This window comes from Dinoponera quadriceps, unplaced genomic scaffold, assembly GCF_001313825.1.
Source record: "Dinoponera quadriceps isolate SergipeBrazil2010 unplaced genomic scaffold, ASM131382v1 scaffold566, whole genome shotgun sequence".
In the NCBI taxonomy this organism is placed as follows: Eukaryota; Metazoa; Arthropoda; class Insecta; order Hymenoptera; family Formicidae; genus Dinoponera; species Dinoponera quadriceps.
Window position 1 is genome coordinate 193504 of NW_014555972.1, and position 20123 is coordinate 213626.

General features: G+C 47.7%; 1 protein-coding gene across 5 annotated transcripts in view; it reads right to left on the bottom strand.

The window, feature by feature from the left end:
* Positions 1-6587: 6587 nt before the first annotated feature.
* LOC106746198 (calmodulin-binding transcription activator 2) overlaps positions 6588-20123 on the bottom strand; it is a 63695-nt gene continuing 50159 nt past the window's right edge. For 3 of the 5 annotated variants that reach the window (XM_014622497.1, XM_014622501.1, XM_014622502.1), the window contains 9 exons: positions 18848-19642; positions 17864-18199; positions 17289-17536; positions 16967-17166; positions 16532-16639; positions 15383-15540; positions 14564-15054; positions 11401-11556; positions 6588-9527 (listed from right to left, as the gene is read on the bottom strand). In XM_014622497.1, the coding sequence (XP_014477983.1) occupies positions 9389-9527; positions 11401-11556; positions 14564-15054; positions 15383-15540; positions 16532-16639; positions 16967-17166; positions 17289-17536; positions 17864-18199; positions 18848-19642 (2631 nt within the window). In that variant the 3' untranslated portion in view covers positions 6588-9388. Of the gene's footprint in view, positions 9528-11196; positions 11222-11400; positions 11557-14563; positions 15055-15382; positions 15541-16531; positions 16640-16966; positions 17167-17288; positions 17537-17863; positions 18200-18847; positions 19643-20123 lie in introns of all 5 variants that reach the window. The other 2 variants (XM_014622498.1, XM_014622499.1) reach the window with 2 other exon arrangements.

The following is a 20123-nucleotide window of genomic DNA, read 5'->3' on the forward strand; positions in this document are numbered from 1 at the left end:
AGTCACCGGAATTAAATCCACCGAATTTTTACGCGTGGGTACTTAAAATCTATAATTTATGATACAACAATAGATAACGTTGATGCACTCCATCATCATATCGAAGTGGTTGCAAATTCGAACGTATCAGAAGATCAGTGGTAAGACATTAAGAAGCTTGTCTTCAAGTTCAAAAGCGGCCACTGTGGGCACTTCCTTTAAAGACAGAAATGTGTGAAGACGCTATGCTAGCTTGTAACGAAAATTAATGAAACACGAAAACGTCTCTAACTCGGAAACAAAATCAGATATAGGACTAATGTTTATGCGAATTTTTTATATTATTTTTATGCCGTGAATTCATTTCTGAAATTATGACCACGTGTTATGAAACACCTCGCACATGTCGTGAAACGGAGGATTCTCCAAATCAGCGAGTTTTGATCAAAACACTTCCGCGAGGGCGATTCCGTCGACGAACGGGACGTCGCGTTTACCGCTCGTTTCATTAGAATATTAACACAGTTGCCTCTTTTGATGAAATTCTCCTCCGTCGGAAAATCCTCTGGCGAATCTTCGCTCGCCAAGTTCGACGTAATTCCCCCTTATTCGCTCTCTCTCTCTCTCTCTCTCTCTCTCTCTCTCTCTCTTTTTTCTCTTCATCGCCGCCTGATGACATAACAGATTTATCGCGCTGGTACATCCGGTAGAATAAAAACACGGGAGTAATCCTCGTCGCTTCGCGACGGGCCACGTGTCGTTCCATTTGACCGCATGAAAAATCTATCGTCGTGGAAACAGCAATTAACCACTATTCATTTCTTATCGGGCCGGTGAATAATCGGCGGTCGGCGCGATTGATTCACGCAAAATCCGGAATTTAGCGTTTTTTTTTATTCATCGACAATTAACCGAACGACACTAACAAAAAGCTCGCCGCTTACTTCCCGCTAATATTTCTCTCACGCAGTGTTGGATCTACCGCGCGAATGATTTCGAACTCGAATTTCGAAAACTTTTCACTTACCTTCTCTCTCAAACGTTCTTCCCCCTCCAGACTTCCCGTTAATCGTCACGAGGTAAAGAAAATTGACAAAAAGACAAGGAAGGACACTGCTTCCTTCGGTATGACAGGTATCCTCAGGTAGGCCGATCTCGACGCTTCGAGATTCGGCGATACGTTCAGAGATCCGCCCTCACTTCTCCCGCGGCTTGCCGCGATCGTTAGACGCGCGTCATTTCGACGAACATCGGGCTCGTATACTCGGTGCACGACGCGCGACACACGACGAATGGAATATCCGAATGGATGCAAGATAGAAAGGAATAAGAAGATCACCCGAAAATACAGGACAGCGATCGTATTCGTAACAAGAACGCATAAACGACGCGTGAATCGCGCCGCTCGCTCGCGCAGCGAGCGGCCGGAATTCCCGAAAGAGATCTTGGACGCCGGTCGATTCTCCGCTTGGCAGCTTCGAACGAAATATACGGCCGTGTTTGTCTTTTCATCCTCCTCAGCCACCTGGACGCATTCATCTCGTCTCCCGTTATCTCCCCCTCTCCCCCCTTCCCTCTTTTTCTTTCTCTCTTTCTCGTGCGCGCACGATATATCCGAGCGATTTAATTTAATTTGTACTCAAAGTGACAACGCAAGTAAAGTTTGTACCGTTTGTATGCTTTAAATAAACTGTTGCGGAAGGAAGACGACGAGTGTAGATTTTTCTTCGTCACAGTTCCTCGCGTCGGCAAAGCCCGTCGAGAGATCTCCTACGCGCAACGATATGCGCGACAGGCAAGAGATAATAACGATAAAACGAGAAACGCGGAGGACGGCTGCATCCCCTGCGCAACGTGAATACGATTGTTAAACTTAGAGAAGTTCGTGAAATCCTAGTTCGGCACTCCGCCTGATGAGCAGTCGGAACTGGAAGTTCGGTATCTCCGGCATCAATAGAAGCACCGCGGGCAACCGCCGTATTCTAAGATCATTATTTGCTCGGATATTCCCCAACTTGCATAATCGTATTACTCCCCCGTGTTCAAGTCCGGTTAGACGACTCTACACCTGGCACGTCGGGTCAAACCGTAACAACCGTTTCGTTTCCGGATCAATCGGAGTCTGTCAATTATTGCTGAACGAAGTGATTGCCGGGCGCCGATCAATTACAGTTCAACGAGAAGATATTTGATATCCTGACGAGATGCTTCAGCGAGAAGGTGTCGACAGGTGCGTGTAATCATTCCTTATAACTTACGGAATTTCTAATCGTGAAAAGAAACAATTTCCCTCTCTTTCAGCTTCTTATAAGTCATGTAAAGAAAAAGAAGGATACTATGCGTCTCGAAGAGGCGTTGGGATTTTTGAGGAGGAAGGTGAGGAAAGCACGAGATCCGTCAGGTCAGGGTAAGTGAAAAGGTGAGTGAGTCAATAAATATATAATTTATTAAATGCAATGATGAAATGGTGTAACAATAGAGGGGCGGGCGAGACGGCGGCCGTATTGGCCGCCGCGAGGGNGCCGCCCCCGCCCGGCGCCCCCGGATCGGAAATATAGATAAAATATTTTCGTTATTATTTACAATATTAGTCGAACGTTAGTCAATAAATAATAAACAGTGGCGCGCGCGTAATCCCTTTATTTAATATATATAATTTAGTCATATATATATTTATATATTTATAATATTACGCTTGCGATAATAAAAATATTACAAGAGATGGAGCCTTTACCGTTTATTCGTTTCCACTAAAATCTAGAGCGTACGTGCCGCATCTAACACGCCGCCCTTGTTCTAAAAGCCATCCCGGCGACCGATCTCGATCCCCCTCGAGAGGATTTCTACCCACCCTCTGCCGTCCACTGGCGAGGATGTCCGCCGGCCAGGCGATTACGTTAGTAACGAGAAAGGGGGATCGAGATCCCCACGGGGCCGGGCTGAATTCTGGAACGCGGAAACGTCGAGAGCGGATTGATGTCGAAATAGCCGTCGAAACCATCATCATCATTATCATGAACGTTCTCTCTTTTCGCGGGAGAATCGCGCTCTCCCTCCCATCCGCGAAGAAACCGGCGACGGGACCGAACGATAAATGGCAAAAATCATTAGCGTATATTATTACCGACACGCGTCCGCGAAGCGGAGAAATGATCCTCGCGACGGCGCGAGGGGCCGCCGCCGAGGTGTCCGATTTTATCACAACGAAAGTACGCGCGATATGCTTTGGACGTTATTATCGTCGAGCGGAGTTTAAAGGCGAAATGTCTGTGTGTCCTATGTGTGTCTGTGGGTCTGTGGGGTAGGTGTGAACGCCGCCACGCGAGACTAGTAGTAGCGTCGTGTGTAGCACGGACCAGGCAGGCAGCAAGCAGGTACAAAGTGACCGTCGCGACGAAGGAACACTGTCTGTGTGTATGTGTGTGTGTATTTTTATGTGTGCTTCGAATTTCCGTGATCCCTGTATTGCTTGTCTCTGTGTGATTTCTCGTGATCGCGTCATTTAGCATCTCTCTCCGTGTAACTCCGTGAACATGTGTACGTCCATATAGCTGCTCCACCACGAGTCTATAGACCCGTTCTATATAATTGTCCATTATATAGACCGCCCATTCCATCTTCCCCCCCCCCCCCTTAACCTCCCGTCTTTGTAATNTCTTTGTAATTCTGTATCTCTCTGTGTTCCCGTGGCTTTGTGACGTCTCTCTCTCTCTCTCTCTCTCTGTGATCGTGTGACTCCGTGTCAATGCATCTACATCTGTCTCTGTCTGTCTTCCTTCCTCCTTCCGTGTGTTTGTGTGTGTGTACATGTCGTATCCGTGTCTGTACAAACGTGATAGGCACCGATCCGATCGTTTCGACCCTTTCGACATCGTGACGCGCGCGACGCGCCAGGCGTCGCGTGTTCGCGCGATCGCGCGCCCGCGAGAATCGTGCGCCCCCGCGCGCGGACCGCGTACGAGAGAGACACGCGACGAAAGCTCCGGGTGATACCGTGCCGGCGAACTTTCGCGCTTCTTCCGATTCCTCGTCTTCTTCTCTTCGCCCTCTCGTCCTCCTCATCGTCGTCGTCGTCTCCTCCTTCTTCTCTTTATTTTGTAAAAAATATACGGAAAGGTTTCTGCGAGATATATAGAGCCGGAACGACGTTCGAGCCGCGGCGGAGCCGTTCCGCTCCGACGACCGCGCGCGTGCGTGTGTTTTGCGCTTACGTTTCACGCTCTTTCACGCCGCGCATTCGAAGCCGCGATATCTCGTCCCGCAATACGACGAAACGTACTTCCGGCCCGCGGCATCAGACTCGCTCGTCCCCCGTGGGCACACGAGGGGCGCGATCCTCGAAACGCGGTCGGGGCGAAACGGCGGCGAAAGGTTGTAATAACCCGGGCGGGCTCGCGACTACGAGAACCACGGGACACCTCGCGCGATCTCTCTCTCTTACGCGCGCGTGTCTCGTGCGATTCTGGAGACTGGACAATTGGAAATATTTTAATCTCTATTTTCTTCTTCTTCTTCTTAGCGCGAATCTCAATCGTTCCCGGATTTAGGAGAGAAGTTAGTTCTGTTCTTTTTTTTTTCATTTTTTTCAGTTTTATCTCTTGCTTAATAGTCCGCTATTATATACCCTACTGATTCGTCTCTGCATCTAGAGAGTAGTTTGAAAAGTGGTATGACTTAGAGTGTACGTGTGTGTCTCTCTCTGTGTGTCTGTACGTATTCCGCGTGTGTATATAACAGGTTTCTCTTTTTTTTCTCTTTCTCCATTTCCCATCTGTGTGTACGTGTTATCGAGGTTATAATTGTATAATAAAGTTATAATTAATTATTTAATTAATTAAAGTGGCAGCAGTTAGGCCATGCGGCTCCTATCATCTAGTCGTCTTTGACTTCTTGGCTTTCTTACGTAGATTTAAAAATCTCTTCTCCTTTTACTTATTAAACTTCTTTTATATTTTGAGAATAATTTGTATTAAATGACTTTTTAAAGTTTATGTATCCTCGAAGCGCCTACCCTAGCGATGTCTTTTTAAGTAAGATTATTTTTTTCAGCGGCCTGCCTCCTCCTCCCCTTCCTTCCGCCCTCTCTTCCCCTCTCTCTCTCCGTCAGTTTCTACTTTCCGCTACCCCCGACCTTTTCACTCTTCGTGCACAAATATCCCTCGCCTAGCTTGTGGCCGCGCGTACGTGGTGAAATCGTGCGATTACACGGAACAACGGCGTAACATCGGTCCGCGCGGTGTCGGGTCGTTCTCTGTCCGCCGTTCTGCGGGTGAAAAATACTTGTATTCAACTTGACCTCCTGTAACCCCGGGAAAAGCGACAGCGTACCTCCCGCCCTACGCCGAGACCGCGCGCGCGCACGCCGTGTCGTCAGAAATTTTTGCTTTCCCTTCGTATGCGAAATTCGAGGCCGGATTGCCACGCACGATCGCGAGCGTCTTACAAGCCCGACCGGTTGATGAAAGTTTACTCCCCTTTAACGCAAGACCTCGCTTTACATCGGTCGCATCGTCACCGTACCCTTCTTCCTCCCGCTACGTTTATTAATCGCTAGCCCTCGTTTAATTAGATTCTTAAATATGTAATAAGCAAAAATATGAATATAATAATAGTTTTGTGTATATAATAATTATTATTTACTCATTTGAAGTATTCGATAGGATCGTGATTATTTAATTAATTAACAATGATTAAAAGAGTGTAAGAATTTGTTTTACTCCCCCTCCTCCTCCTCCACTTTACTCTTCTCTTTCTTCTTCTCTCCCACCACCTCCTCCTCCTCTCTTCTCCACCTCTAATCCATCCCGCGCGTATCTCGTCTTTAATAACTAATAACTCTTTAAGCTTATAATGGCATTGAAAATGCTCGTTGGAATTGACTCGTGTGTACAATATATTGTAGTAATATCCCACCACCTCGCGCTCCGCTTTTACCTCGCTTCCAAGTCTCTCTCTCTCACTCTCTCTCTCTCTCTCTCTCTCTCTCACGTCCAGTCTCTCTTTTCTTCTCTTTCACACAACCTGCTGTCTCTGCGAAAACTATCCTGGAGGGGAAAGGTGGTCGATACGGGGTGAATCTCCGTTTCTCGAAGTAACCCGGCAAATCAGCGAGTTCGTTCGTAACATCGCGCCATCGCGCGATGTCCGCATATAAGTCCCTCGACCTTCGCCCCTCCAAGGCAGATTCCACACGGCATAATCTCAACTCACCATTAGCTTGGATTTGTATCCGTCTATCTATCTATCTATCTATCTACCTATCTATCTGTCCGTCCGTCTGTCCGTCTTTCCGCCTCCCCATGTCGGAGACGTAATTTCCTCTTTCCCTGCTCTCCTCATTTCGTCTCTTTCTCGCCCCTTTCTCCCCCCCCTCTCTTTTTCTTTCTCCTTCATTAGTTTCCCCATGTCTCATTGCGCGGAAATACTTTCTTGGATCACCATTAATTTATCACAATAGACGTTTGTCCTCCCCCGATCAGAACTTGAACGCGGGACAACCGCGGCTTGCCGCCGCCTTCGCGCGATCGCGCGAGATCGCGCGCGTCCACAATCAACTACGCCCTTAATTAACCGCTAAATTACCTTCTTCTTCTTCTTTTTTTTTTTTCTTTTACGCTAGAGAACCTTTAAAAAAATCCCCTATCGGAGAGAGAAACGGTAGGTAGTTTTTTGTAACAATGTGTAATCGACTAGCCTTACGTTCTAGAAGTAACTCTACGAAGTTGATTATACTGTGACTAGCACAGCCCGTGGATGAAGTTGCGCCCTTTGGACGAAGGGCCTGTTTCTCTTATTATTTCTCTCTGCTTCTTTTTTTTCATTTTGTCGTTCATCCTCTCTTTTGTTTCCTCTCGTCGCTCTCGATTCTCGTCCCTCCAGTCTTTCGCTTCTAGTAGCTACCTCGTTCACGTAAAAACTGCTGTTCTCTCTTTGCCTCCCGTCACTCTCGTTCTCATCACCCCTCTTTTCCCCGCCTCTTTGCTCTCTCTTACTCGCTCTTTCTCTAAAATTCTCAAAGATTGACATGTAGCCCCTCCCATCTTCCCTATTCCCGGTTTCCGTTCGAACGAAACGAATTCCCGCGCATGGAAGAGACCGTTTCCGCTACGTGATGAACGTCAAGTACGTTTCGCACCTAAATACGTATGTACAAATAGATTCACGACGCTGCGTTACCAGTCGGTCGGTGCTCTTTCCTTCATTTTTCGCCTCTTTTTCCCTCCCTACCTCTCTTTTTTTCTCATCCTCTCTCTCTCTCTCTCTCTCTCTCTCTCACATTCTCACTTTCTCTCACGCTGAACGATAGGAACGCGCGTCCAGCTCACGCGAGTTACTTAAATTTAATCTCTAATGCACGCCTCTTGTAAAAAATATAAAAAATGGACGTGGACAATAATACCGATCGGAAATCAGAAGCTAATCTCGAGAAGTACCAAGTCTAATCTCGCATCCCGATTCGTGCCGAGCGCTCATCTTTTCTCGCACGTCGTTCTCCAGACCTGTCCTGATCCGTTCGTCGCGAAACGTGACCCAGCGCCAGCTCTCTCGGAGTCTTCGATCTCACGTATTCGCTCCGAATTCGCGCGCGTTCCTCCCTTATACTCGACGCCAATCGACGTCAGCTGGCTCTCCTGGCGGGCCCTGACACGCGAATGTAAAGTACGAAACACGTCCGGTAAACGTTCAAGCTCGGATTCGCGCGTGAACTTAAGATAAGCGCCTTTCGTACTCTCTCTCTCCCGCCGGAGACAAGAACCGCGCCGAGACGTTGACGTTGTTGTTGCTGCTGCAGTCTGAGCCGACTATACGGCGAACTCGGCAGCGAAAATCGACGAACGTATTTATCGTTAAGGAAGAATGGAAAGTATCGGCTGTTCCCTATGCAAGTGAGAATTACGTGGTGTACGTGTACGTGTACGTGTAATCAGTGAGTGCCGGCCACTCGTATCGGAGAAAGAAATGTAACACAGTTGTTGTACACGAATACACCCTTCTGCACGGGAAATGGCAAAACTGTGTATCAATGCGCGATCGGTAGAATGCCAATGACACCAGTCAACGAGATTTCTCGGACAAAGAAAGCCTCGACCGACGTCGCCGTTGCGTCTCGAATGTCATTCGCCGCGAAACACGGGCCGAGAACCGTCATCGTCGTTCATCACGCGGATTTTCAATCGCGAACGTGCGACGTTCGACTCGTCTTCACTTTCGGGTTTGCACTCGCGCGCACACGCGGTCAATTTCGGCGTTCTTTGCGTCGAAAAGAATGAAGGAGAAAAGATACGACCCGTCGACCGGTGTCATCAAAGGAGAAACACGCCTACGAAGAGCCTCGTGCCGAAGAAATAGTAGTTCAGTTTACGAGAGAGATCTCTACGGAACTGCGGAAATTCGCTCGCAGGCGACGAAGCCACCGCGAGCTACCCGAGCCTACTTACCTACCCTACCTACCTACCCTAATCTATCTATCTACCTACGAAAGCGACAACGTTTTATTTTTTTTGTGCGATTCAGCTCGATGCACACGAGAAGATGCGAGTGAAGTATCGCGAGCAACGACTCATCGACTTCGATGCTGCGTCGCAAGTAGAGTCGTACGTAAGTACCGAAGAAATAACGTACGTGCCGGGGAAAGCGGATCCGCGCTTTTCGCGCGGTGACTCGCGCGCTACGTGTTACCTTACGATCGCGTACATATCGTAGAAAGCGGAAGATAAAACCGTGTGTGTATGTGTGTTTTGTGTGTGTGTATTCTACAAGCATGCCTCGAGTCGATCGACTTGGCGCTTCATCGCTAATCTTCGCCCAAGTAGCCACCTCGAGTGCACACCGCCGTCGACCTGAGCCTACAGATGGGACAGATATCCGTCCCACTGATCCCACTATGCTCGTTCGTATCGATCGCTCGCGTCAACGGGATGCGGAAACGCGCGAATAGTAGGTAGAGTAAGGTACAAGCGGAACGAACGAGCGATCGAAGATGAAATCCGCGCTGTGTGCACGAGCAGTGTTAACTCAGCGTATGTGGTGTGTCGTGTGTACGTGTGTGCTTGTGTGTGTAAGGGACAAAAGGTTGAAACTATGATAAGAGACTTGAAAAGGTAGGTCAACAACCGGGTACGCAAATCAGAGACGAAGCGTGTGATCCGTGTCGTACGTCTGGTACCCTTTCCCGTAGTAGTTGTTGCTGCTGCTGCTGCTGTCGCCAACGACCTCGTCGAGGTCGCGGGGTCAGGTGAAACTCTCCCTCCGTCTGGGAAGAGCGTCGCGACGGCTTCTCGGATTTTTCGGAGCGCATCCGTGCGCTTCTCCTCCTCCTTATTTCACGGCCACCACGCGGCTACCGTCGTCGTCTACTTAACTAGCGAACCGTCGTCGCCGCTCCGCGTGCCGTTGGACTGGCAGTCGACTAGGTGACCTCCGGGTTGGCGGCTACTAGGCTGGCCCCTGGGCTAGATGAGGGCGAGCTTTGGGGGACAGCAGCCACCCGCGAAGTGACCGCTGGCTGCCTCCCGCTCCCGTTTGCGACGGCCTTGGCGTTCTGCAGTCTGATTCAAGAAATATACGCATTATACGATTACGCGCAGACGGCGCATCTCATATTCGCGCGTTTGAGTGTCTAGCTGGATGTATATAGGTATATCTTTGTGTGTGTGTGCGTGTGCGTGTATACGCACACGTATAACACCGAGTGATCAGGCAAATAATATAATAATACCGGCGACCACATGAGACACAGTGGTTGAAACGCATCTAAGCGTTCCCCGATGATCGACACTTTGCGCCAACCCGCTAGCGAACAACGCGAGCTAATTACATCGTATCTATCGTGCTTCCCGGTTGGGCGCCCGAATTCTCCTCGCGTGAATATTAACCCATTTCGGGCCGGGCTGCGATAATATTGAGATCTATGAGGCCCAAGTGCCGTTTCACGGTAATTGGGGCTCAAGGAACTCAAGAAACCTAAAATCCGGATCTCCCGACCAACCGTTTTCCCCGGGAAATAGTCGCAGCATCTACCTTGGGTGACACCTGGCGTACACCTGGTGAACTATATCATAACGGGAGTGGTCGTTATGAACGATTTGAACTTTTGGCAACATCATCATTGTTTTTTCAATTTTTTAATTTTTACTATTTTTAATGAATTAAATAAAAAGGTGAAACAATGAATTAAAAAGGGTTGCAAGCTTATTTTCCATCTATCAATCCCTACCTATCAACATAGGGGGGGAGTAAGTAATGGCCAAATGAAATTATTTTCCGAAAAATAAAAGTCCAAATTATATTTCAGTAACAGGATCTAGATCAGAATTTACCTTTATCATAGATAAATACATTTTTGGAGGTAGGTAAATTTGCTCCTCCTATCTATATAGGAACAGAGGAACGAAATGAGCTAAACAATTTCAAGCAAGTCTGTCTTTCCGCACGACGATGTTAAAACTTTTGGAACATTATCCCGCTTCGCGAGTAGACAAGCAGTAGATCTTCCTATTCATATTTTCAGAGCACTAGGAAACATTTCAAGCTTGATAAATCTTCGCGAAAGTTTCAATGCGTTAGAAATTAAATCGAGCGCACGAAAATAAGATATATTTAACGTTCGACAAAATATATTTTACTCGGTCTTTAGATTTAAATTAGTGGCGACTCCTCCCGTGGGAGCCGTTTGAATATTTCGAATTGTTTGAAGCCATGATACTTCCGGGAGCAGCAGCCGCGGATCAAAGTGCAAGCGCCGAGCGTCGGTTCTGCAATTATTCGCATTGCGCGTATATAAATTGCACGCTCGCTCCCTCCCCTCTCTCTTTCTCACGACGTATCCACGCACGGGCTGTCGGCAAGGTGATCATCAAGGAACTCGGTGGTTTCTACGTAGATTAAGCAACACGGTTAACACGGTATCGTTGTACAAGAGACACTGAATATACCGACGAGACATTCAGAAACAGTAAACACGAAGCACCGTCAGAGTGCGTGCGGCCGAGGCACGTTACACAACACACGGGGTCCCGGGATATAACGTGTAGACATATGTAACTCGTTAATTCGTGCGCCGTGAAACAGGGGAGGGGGGAGGAGGGTGCGTCGGGGGACACGTAACACGGCGGAAGCGACGGAGCGAATTCCCTCCGGCGGAAGAGACAGGAACGATAAACGAGCACTTGTTTCGCCGAAACAATCGCCCCACTACTGCTTACGGTCGTTACTTACCGGTCGTGAATCGTCCCACGACAAGCTGCATTAGTACACACAGAAGAGGGAGACTTTAGAACTTTTACATGTCGTTTCTCTTTTCGTACGTATAAGCCTTTCGTGTGCTAAACGAGTAATGTCTCATCTACGTAACTAATTGTGCGTGCACATCGTTGCAACAGGAAATGCAGCACGTACACGCGCGCGCCCGGGGATACTAACTTGATCTTGGACTGGCGCATGAACTGCTGGATCTTCCGCGCCGCCTGGTGGGCCGCCTGCTGATGGACCGTCTGCTGCCGAGTGCCGGCCGAGCCTGGCCGCGCGCGGTAATTCCGATAGTTGTTCTGGATCACCAGGGCCGCCTTCGTAGCTTGTCTGTAAGGAGAAATATCAATCGGACAATTAAGAAGCGGCTGGCGGAAAGAAAAAGGTTTACACAGGAACGTCCTGTGACGTACACAGGACACGGTTCATGAGGCGTTTCGTTGCAAGCCGAAAAGGCAGGAATAATTGCCGGCGTGTAAAAAGTTTCGAGCGAGCGAGCGGGACGCAGCACGCGACGACGCTATAAACGGAAAATTGAAAGCGCCCTCGTCGAAACGGTATTACATTTCGACCTTCGCTCTTCGTCGTCGGATGACAGCTGGAATTGGCTGCGCGCCCGCGATCCCTTCGCCCGCTCCGTGTTCGCGATTCCCAGCGAAGATCCCGCGATGATAACGTACGTGTATGTACGTACAGCGCGCTGATTGTAACTAATTTCAGAGACATTACACCGGGAAGTTCGGACCGTGTATAGTTCGGCGATGAACGAGGAGCAAGGCAGCCAAACCGAGCCGACCCACCGGGGGTCTCCGTCTTCGGTGAAAGTCGTATTAATTTAATGCCAACTTAATTCTGTATTCAGGCCACCGTGGGCGGAGGCGGGCGAGTTCGCAAAGTTTCCGAATTATTTACGATGCCAATTAAAAGTTTGCCCCGAGAGGTACACGGGTCGAACTTTGGTAACATCAGTCTAATTCAGTCAGGTCGTTAAGTCGGCCCACAATGGTACGTCTTGCTCCCCGTTATTAATTGTCGCTTATTAAGACAACCGATTCCTCCCCTTCTGTACAGCGGCGGGATATCGATGGAAATTTAACTTTCCGAGTTCGAAGCAATTTGGCGATGTCTCCGCGATGCGAGATAATAATCTGTCATACTTAACAACCTTGAGCTCGCGCAATCCGGAGAACACGTATCAAGACCCGTTGACGAGGTCTGTCCGTATCCGTCCGTCCGTATCTACTTGGCATGCATCGCGCCCAGTAGATAATACCGTCATGGTCAGACGAGCGGGCGAACGAACGAGCGCGCTCAGACCGTTCTTCAACGAATCTTCCGAGTAAGAGCTGACACGATGAAAGGAATAAGGAATTACACGTGGAGAAATATAGCATTAAGATATTACGAATAAGATGTAGCTTAAAATGCAATAAAAGAGGAATATATAGAGAATAAAATGTATAAGAACGCTTTGAAGCATTCTTAAAGCATTCTTAAACGTTTTAACGTTTTTTAACGTTTCACTTTCTATTCAACTTTTATTGTCCACCATTGCATATTATGAAGATTAACTTTCAGTTAACTATTCAGCTTATAAACATACAGGTTATAAAGTAATAGAATCTCGATAGTATTCCTAGTCTTATTTTTCTATTCCTTTATTGTGCACTGAAGCATGGTTGTCCATATATATTAAAATTAAAGATTCCTCATTCATATGATTCTTTATATTTAATTTTTTATTCCTTACTTCTTTCATTGTGTCCTGAGTCCTAAGAGAAGTCAAGATTTTGCGGAAAGTAATGCAAAAATACCAGCGTTTGTACGAAACATGTCAGAGATGTAAATATAAGTATAATTATATTGATCTAACTATATTAACATAAATTATACTAATATAATTATATTGGTATAATTATATTGATGTAATTATATATGTTGTATCAAAGAGATATAATTTTAATATAAATTATAATAATAAATATATTAGGTTGGTGCACATGAAATGTCGGATTTTCTTTACATGTGAACGTTTGTCTCCCTGCTTTCGTTATGCTTTTGTTTTTGGCATAACCTCTTTTACAGTCGTACTGTCCATTGCCAGAGTCATATTTTAACAAAGATTTTTTCAAAAGTGTGCCCTTCTGTTATCTATTTTGAATTTTGTACGGATATGAATTCAACCGATATTCGTATAATTTTTTTTATATGAGTATAAACTTAGCAATAATGCTGCAAAAACTACACGCAATATAAACCAGGCGTTTGGGGAGAATACTGTTAACGAACGAAAAGTGCAGCGTTAGTTCGAAAAATTTCGGTCTGGTGATTTTTCCCTACAAAATGAACCGCGTAGAAGACCTAAAACATCTGTGAATAATGATGTTCTCAAAGCATTGGTAGAAACGAATCCAACTGTATCTACAAGGGAACTTGCTAGCAGAATGAAAGTCGACTATACAACAATATTGCGACACCTTTCTGAAATTGGCAAGGTGAAAAAAATGGATAAGTGGGTACCGCCCAATACTTCTCCACGACAACGCTCGGCCGCATACGTCGTACAAAACGATTGCAAAATTAAATGAGTTAAAATATGAAATTTTGCAACACGCAGCTTATTCACCAGATGTTTTTTTACTAACCGACTTTCATTTTTTAAACATTTAGAACTGTTTTTACGGGCTAAACACTATGAAAATGAAGACAGTCAGAAAAATTCCATATCAGATTATATTGATTCCAAAGATCAGAATTTCTTTAAGATAGGCATTTATACATTAAAATCTCATTTGGAAAAGTGTATTCAAGCAAATGGAGCATATTTTGATTAAATAAACAACTTTTGAAAAAAGATATGCAGTTTTATATATTCACTTAAAAATCTAACATTTCATACGCACCAACCTAATAATAACATATAAGATACTTAATTTGGGTAATTAGTGTCTTTCATGGATTTGTTTCCGACGTTTCGTGAACATTTCGGCTCATTTGTTCGGCTTGAAGAACGATCTGAAATTCAGTCCCCGTCTAAAAAAACAGTTTCAGGTTGTCCCTCACCTTAAACGAGTGAACTAAAATATTCACGAGAAACTTCGGAAACAAATTCATGAAAGACGCAGACTTTGCTAATTCGGAGACCAAAATAAATATTTCTCCACATCGCAAAAGCCTAAAATACCAGATAATAACGTAATAATAATAAAAATAATGCAATAATGTAAAATAAAGTGACGATATGAAAATAAATACAAGAGTAACCGTAGGGATCGAAATTCGCGACCGCAAGAAGCGAGAGAAAGAATCGTCTCGCGAGTGAGAAGACGAGAATTACCTGTGATAAGCGTACTGCTTGTGACGGCGATAGTATTGTTGGATGAGAACGGCGGCGTGCCTCTCGGCCTCCTCCTGCCTCTGACGACCCTTGTAGCTTCGATACGCCTTCTGGATCATCCGGGCGGCGTGATAAAGCTCCCGCTGTTCGCGATCGGACAATGTCAGTCTACTGAGGTCGGCCTCGTTGCCGTCGCCGTTGCCGGCAGTGGCCATCGCCCCCGAGATGCCGATCATGCCGTTGAGCTTGCGTTCGCCGCAGCCGTTCGTCGAGTAGTACTGCCCGTTGTGGCCGTTGCCGCCGTCCAGCTGCAGCTGCAGCTGCAGGAACTCGCAGAAGTCGGCGGTGGTGGGCGGCGGGGACGGCGAATCCGGAGTCAGGCAACTACTCGACGGACTCGAGGGACTGGCCTCGGCGTCGGCGTCCGAAACCGACGCCGCTCCCCCGCTGCAGTCGCGGTACGAGTCGAACAATTCTCCAGAGTCGAGGGGCTATAAGCAGGTCGATTAGTATGTAAATTGAGTCTTCGTGAGCGGGAGACTTAGAAACTTGGGCGTTCTCGTTTGCCGGGCAGAGAGAAAGAGAGAGAGAGAGAGAGAGAGAAAAAGAGGGGGACGCAGCACGTCTCCTCCTCGGGAAAGTTTTACTCCTAATTATTCGGGTATTCCGGGATCTGGATCTGGGGAGGCGGGTCCCTACAATTCCTCGGGATCGTCGCGTTACGAGGACTGTATTACGCGCGGCGAAGTTTTCGCGTTCGCGCGATTAATCGGCATTAACCGGGCTCGCGGCCGGTATCGCCAGGGCGCTCTCACTCACCATTTGTTCCATTAAAGCATCCTCCAAGGGTGACAGAGGCGCCGCCGGAGGCGGTGGCGAAGTGGAAGACGGAGAGTCACCTTCCGCCCTCTTGATCCTTTCCGGTAGCGCCGCTATAATCTGCTCCGCCAATGTCAGCACCCTCGCGTCTTCCTCCCCTATAAAAAAGGAATCACTACCCTAGCGAAACTCGAAAAGCTCGTGGGGGGCCAGGCCGCCGAAGTCACACATCGAGATCACAACATCGAGGTTTAGAAAAGCCGTGAACGTGTCTACGAGGCGGTCGAGGATGACTCGATGTCGAAAAGTGAAATAGCCGCGGCAGCAACCCGCTCGCACACCGCCGAGATCTCGGCCTAAAAGTAAAGTTGCTGATGAATGCGCCCTACTGTCGCCCTACTCGTTGCCGGAGGTCGTCTCGTCATGGTGTGAGCCCCGGCAGCCGCGACATATCCGCATGGATCGGCCGAACAGATCGCGATCTGTCCTGTCCGGTTGACATGTCAAGAGTTCGCTTGGATCATGAGTCGCGCTACAGCAGCCGTTTAAAAAACCAATCGCACACACAGAGTGAGAGAGGGTGTGAGAGAGAGAGAGAGAGAGAAAGAGACCACGGAGATCGTCGCTGCTCGAGAACGCCGCGGCAGCCCACGGTACAGGGTCGACGATGACGGGTGGCTAGGAAAGTTTAGACTTTACACAGCAATTCATCCAACACCAGCGCGATTACGAAGGCCAAGCAACACCAATATTGTTCAAGCTGCGAGAGTTCAGAGGAGAGAGTTAGAAAGAAGGCAGCGGAGCCGTCGACCGAGTCCGGTCGTCATGTACGCACACAGAAAGAGAGAAAAAAAAGAGAATATTATTGTATTGCGGGTATAAGTGTATATGTCGTGTGTGTGCAAAAACTGTGTATCAGTGTGTATGTGTGTGTATGTTTGCTGTGTGGGTCTGTGAATGAGGAACGCAGCTTCATCTAGGAGCTCTACGGAAATCGCAGTTCACGTGATTACGTGGTTTCTCGTCTAGGCCGGTACCCGGTCTATCGGTAGTGTGTCACAGACAGAACAGACAGGTTTACACGGATAGTTCACAGACAGTCAGGCAGACAGACAGATAAATAGAAGAGGAAACGAGGAAGGTACGGACCTACGGTCTCCTGAGGGGTCGGAGCGCTCTCCATTCCCTGTTCGCTGAGGCCTAACGACGACTCATCCTCTTGCAACAACTCCATGTTGTCCAGCAGCGGCGAGCCACCTGTGTTTTTCGATAAACCCCACTTAAATGCCCGATGATGCGTTTATCGCTCTCGCGTGACTTACGGCCTTGTTTTGTGACTCTACGCTCTTTTCTAGACACACACAAGTGGCGGAGGAGAGTATGTGTGGCGCTGGGAGGAGTAATCGGCAAGAGGGACGCGACGAAAGGGTGACGTGTGAATATATATATATATATATATATATATATGGTATCAGAATACAAAAGCCGTGTGTAAATGTGTGAATGTGTTTAGGTCTGTATGCTGTGGGTCTGTCTGTGTATATACGAAAGAGAAAGGGCGGTATAATAGCAAACGAGACTAACACAACGCCAGATCGAGACCGCTGTCTTGAGAGGGCCTCCTAGGACTAGGGCTGGCGGGTCGCAAGAAAAGCCTCTCGTCTTGCCTGCGGGCTTCGAGCTGATTGAGTTCCTCGGCGATCGCCGTGTGGCCGTTATCCGCGGCCAGCTCGGTCGCTGTTCGGTTCTGACAGTCCCTCACGCGAAGCGCCATTGCGTTCCATCTGCGAAGGGCAACAGCACGACGACGAGTGCCGGTTAGAAGCAGTCGTTCAACGACCGATAGCGATACACGAGGCTATCGCGAGTTGGATCGTGAGCGCTCGCGGGCTCCCCGGGGGCTGACCTGTAAAGAATCCTGGCGGTGTCGGCGTGTCCCGCCGCGCAAGCCCACGCGAGCGGCGTGAGACCGGCGCTATCTTGCCTAAGAGCATCGACCTCGGCGTCCAAAACGCTACTAGGATTTTCCGCCCTCCAGTGAAGGAGTGCGCAGGCTAACCTGGAGTATCCCAATCCGGCCGCCAGGTGCAGGAGGGTAGGCCCGCCGGATTGAAGAGGTTCCGCTCCAGCTCGCCAAGGACGGACAACAGCATCCTGGAACGTTCGCCAGGCAAAAACTGTCAGTCTGTGATGAACTACGATATTCAAGTCGCGAGTATTCAATTTCCGATCGCGAAGAGTGCTCTTCTAATCCTCTGATCGCAAGGTGGATTTTCAACGTATTCAGGAAAATGGGGTCGAACCTGACCCCAAGCTCTGTATTATTCATTTCTCGTGTAATCAATATATAAAATGAATAAAAGAAATCATAACGTGAAACTTCCTTAAGAAGAGAAGCGTGCATGCTGTAAAATAAATGAAGCCGTGAGGTCAGTCTGACTCTACCTTACTATTAGAGGGTTAAAGTGGGGCGATCGGTACCTGGCAATAAGCAACCAGTCGCTCTTCCAGATGAGCCGCGGGAGACGGCGGACCTGGTCCTTGCAGACGCGCCTCGACGTCCGCAAGACGGTCCAACAGGGCCTTCTCTGGGCTGGGTTCGCTCGTCGGCGCTCTACGGTACTCGAAGGCTACGCTATCGGACACGACGAAACCGTCGCAAGCCACCTGGAGGGACGCTATCCCCGGTGCGTGCGCAGGACACCGGCAACGCAGCACACCCGGCTGCACGAGGCACGCTTCGACCGGTTCCGCGTCGAAAAGCACCGAGTACGATTGGGAACCACTACCACCGGTCCATGGACCGGCGACTAATACCTGGAAAACCGCGGGACGAAAAGCGTAATCGAGGACAACCCTCACCGACGCTGAAGTATCGCCATCCCGTGTCCGAGAATTCAATTACCCGAGTATGAAGTTTCCATCGCTTCGACTCAACTTAAATTCAAACCCATTTATTCAAGTATCAATTTAACTGCAGATTTTCTCACGGTTGACTGAAGCACTGTTCTTAATTTCAAGTACGATCAGCGTCATGTATGATGTACCATTCCCTAAATAGAGTCATATGATTTTCAACCTTATATAATGAGCCACAAAAAGGTTACAATATTCTTTTCGATGAGATTTACAACGTATCTCGTATCCAATAAGAAAATGTATCTCCTGAAAACTACTACCTACTACCTTACTAAGAAACAAATTCTCCTATTAGACACACCTCTGATCCATTCCGAAATTTATTTTTAAAAAATGTTGCAATCTTTTTGTGACCGGTCATATAGAGCACATAAGATTGAAAATTGCAGAAGTAATTCTAGGTATATCAATAGGATTATGATGACTCTAATTATAATAGTTTCAACTTGACGAATACGCGTGAAAGGCTAAAAATTGTGTGATAGTAAAAAGATTCAATCTAGGGAATAATACAGCATACACGACGCCGACTGTAGATCTACGTACCTTTACACCGCCTTCGGTGTAACTCCACTCAGGACTATACTCTGCAATATGGACGGTTGTACCAGGATGACATCCGACGTCGTTCTCGGGACCACCCCGCTCTTCGTGCTTCGCCTGATCGGCCTCGAAGTCGTGCAGCTCCGGCAGGTCGCCGAATACGTCGAATGCGTCCAGATTGACCAGCACGTCGTCCGACGAGTCGATGAAGTCCATCGGATTGATCATGCTGTTGTCTGCCGGCGAGGGCGACGGCGACGGTGGCACCATATTGGCCGAGAGCGTTCTCTGGATGTCCTCCTGGCTCAGATCCAGCGTCTCCGCGAAATCGGTGACCTCGGTGCCAGAACCGCCGATCGGCAGAGACTGCACGCCTGACCTTTCCATGTTCTCCTGCGCGTCGATCTCCTGCTGCGTCTGCTGTTCCCTATCGACGCTGGTCTGCGGCACGATTTGCTGTTCCGCGACCTGTTGCATCTCCACCTGCTGATTTTGCTGCTGCTGTTGCTGCTGCTGCTGTTGATGTTGCTGCGGCTGCTGCGACTGCGGCTGTTGCGACTGTTGTTGCGGCTGCTGCTGCGGCTGCTGCTGCTGCTGCTGTTGCTGCTGCTGCTGCTGCTGGTGATGATATGGTTGACTGTTAAGTATCAGAAGACCACCTCCGCCTTGGATTTGTTGCAAACTTAAAACTAGAGGAGCCGGCTGTTGACTCTGAGTGGAATGTGAATGTCTTGAGTACACGCGGGGGGCGGGAGCAGCTGTCGTCGACGGTTGCTGACCTCCCGTTGTCGAAGAGACCTGTTTGAAAAGAGGTAAGTATATATTAGGATCCCTCGCAAAAGTTCGTCTCGCCGGCTCCGAGGATGAGTTATTCACAGACGCGGGTTCAGACAATATGATACATACTATTTCGTATTAATATTAATATAAGAAACATGACTAAATATTCGATGAACTTTAGCAAGCCCCTGATAAAAATGAGTAAAAGTACGCAAAAGTATATAAAAATATATATGTATATAGATAGATTTATGCAATGTTCGTTTTATTCCATACACGAAATAAAATGTACATAAATTAGACAATCTTCGTGTCATTTATACACAGTATAAAATATCTTTTAAAGATCTCGTTATAAGGACAGACGCGAACACTCGTGAACTAATCATAGAATTAGCCAACGGCGTTTAATTCTAAGAGAGCCAATAAAATATTGAATTTCTAGAATTTATCTTGACACGCATTTTAAATGACAAAGTCATGAAAAATTGCCAGTGTA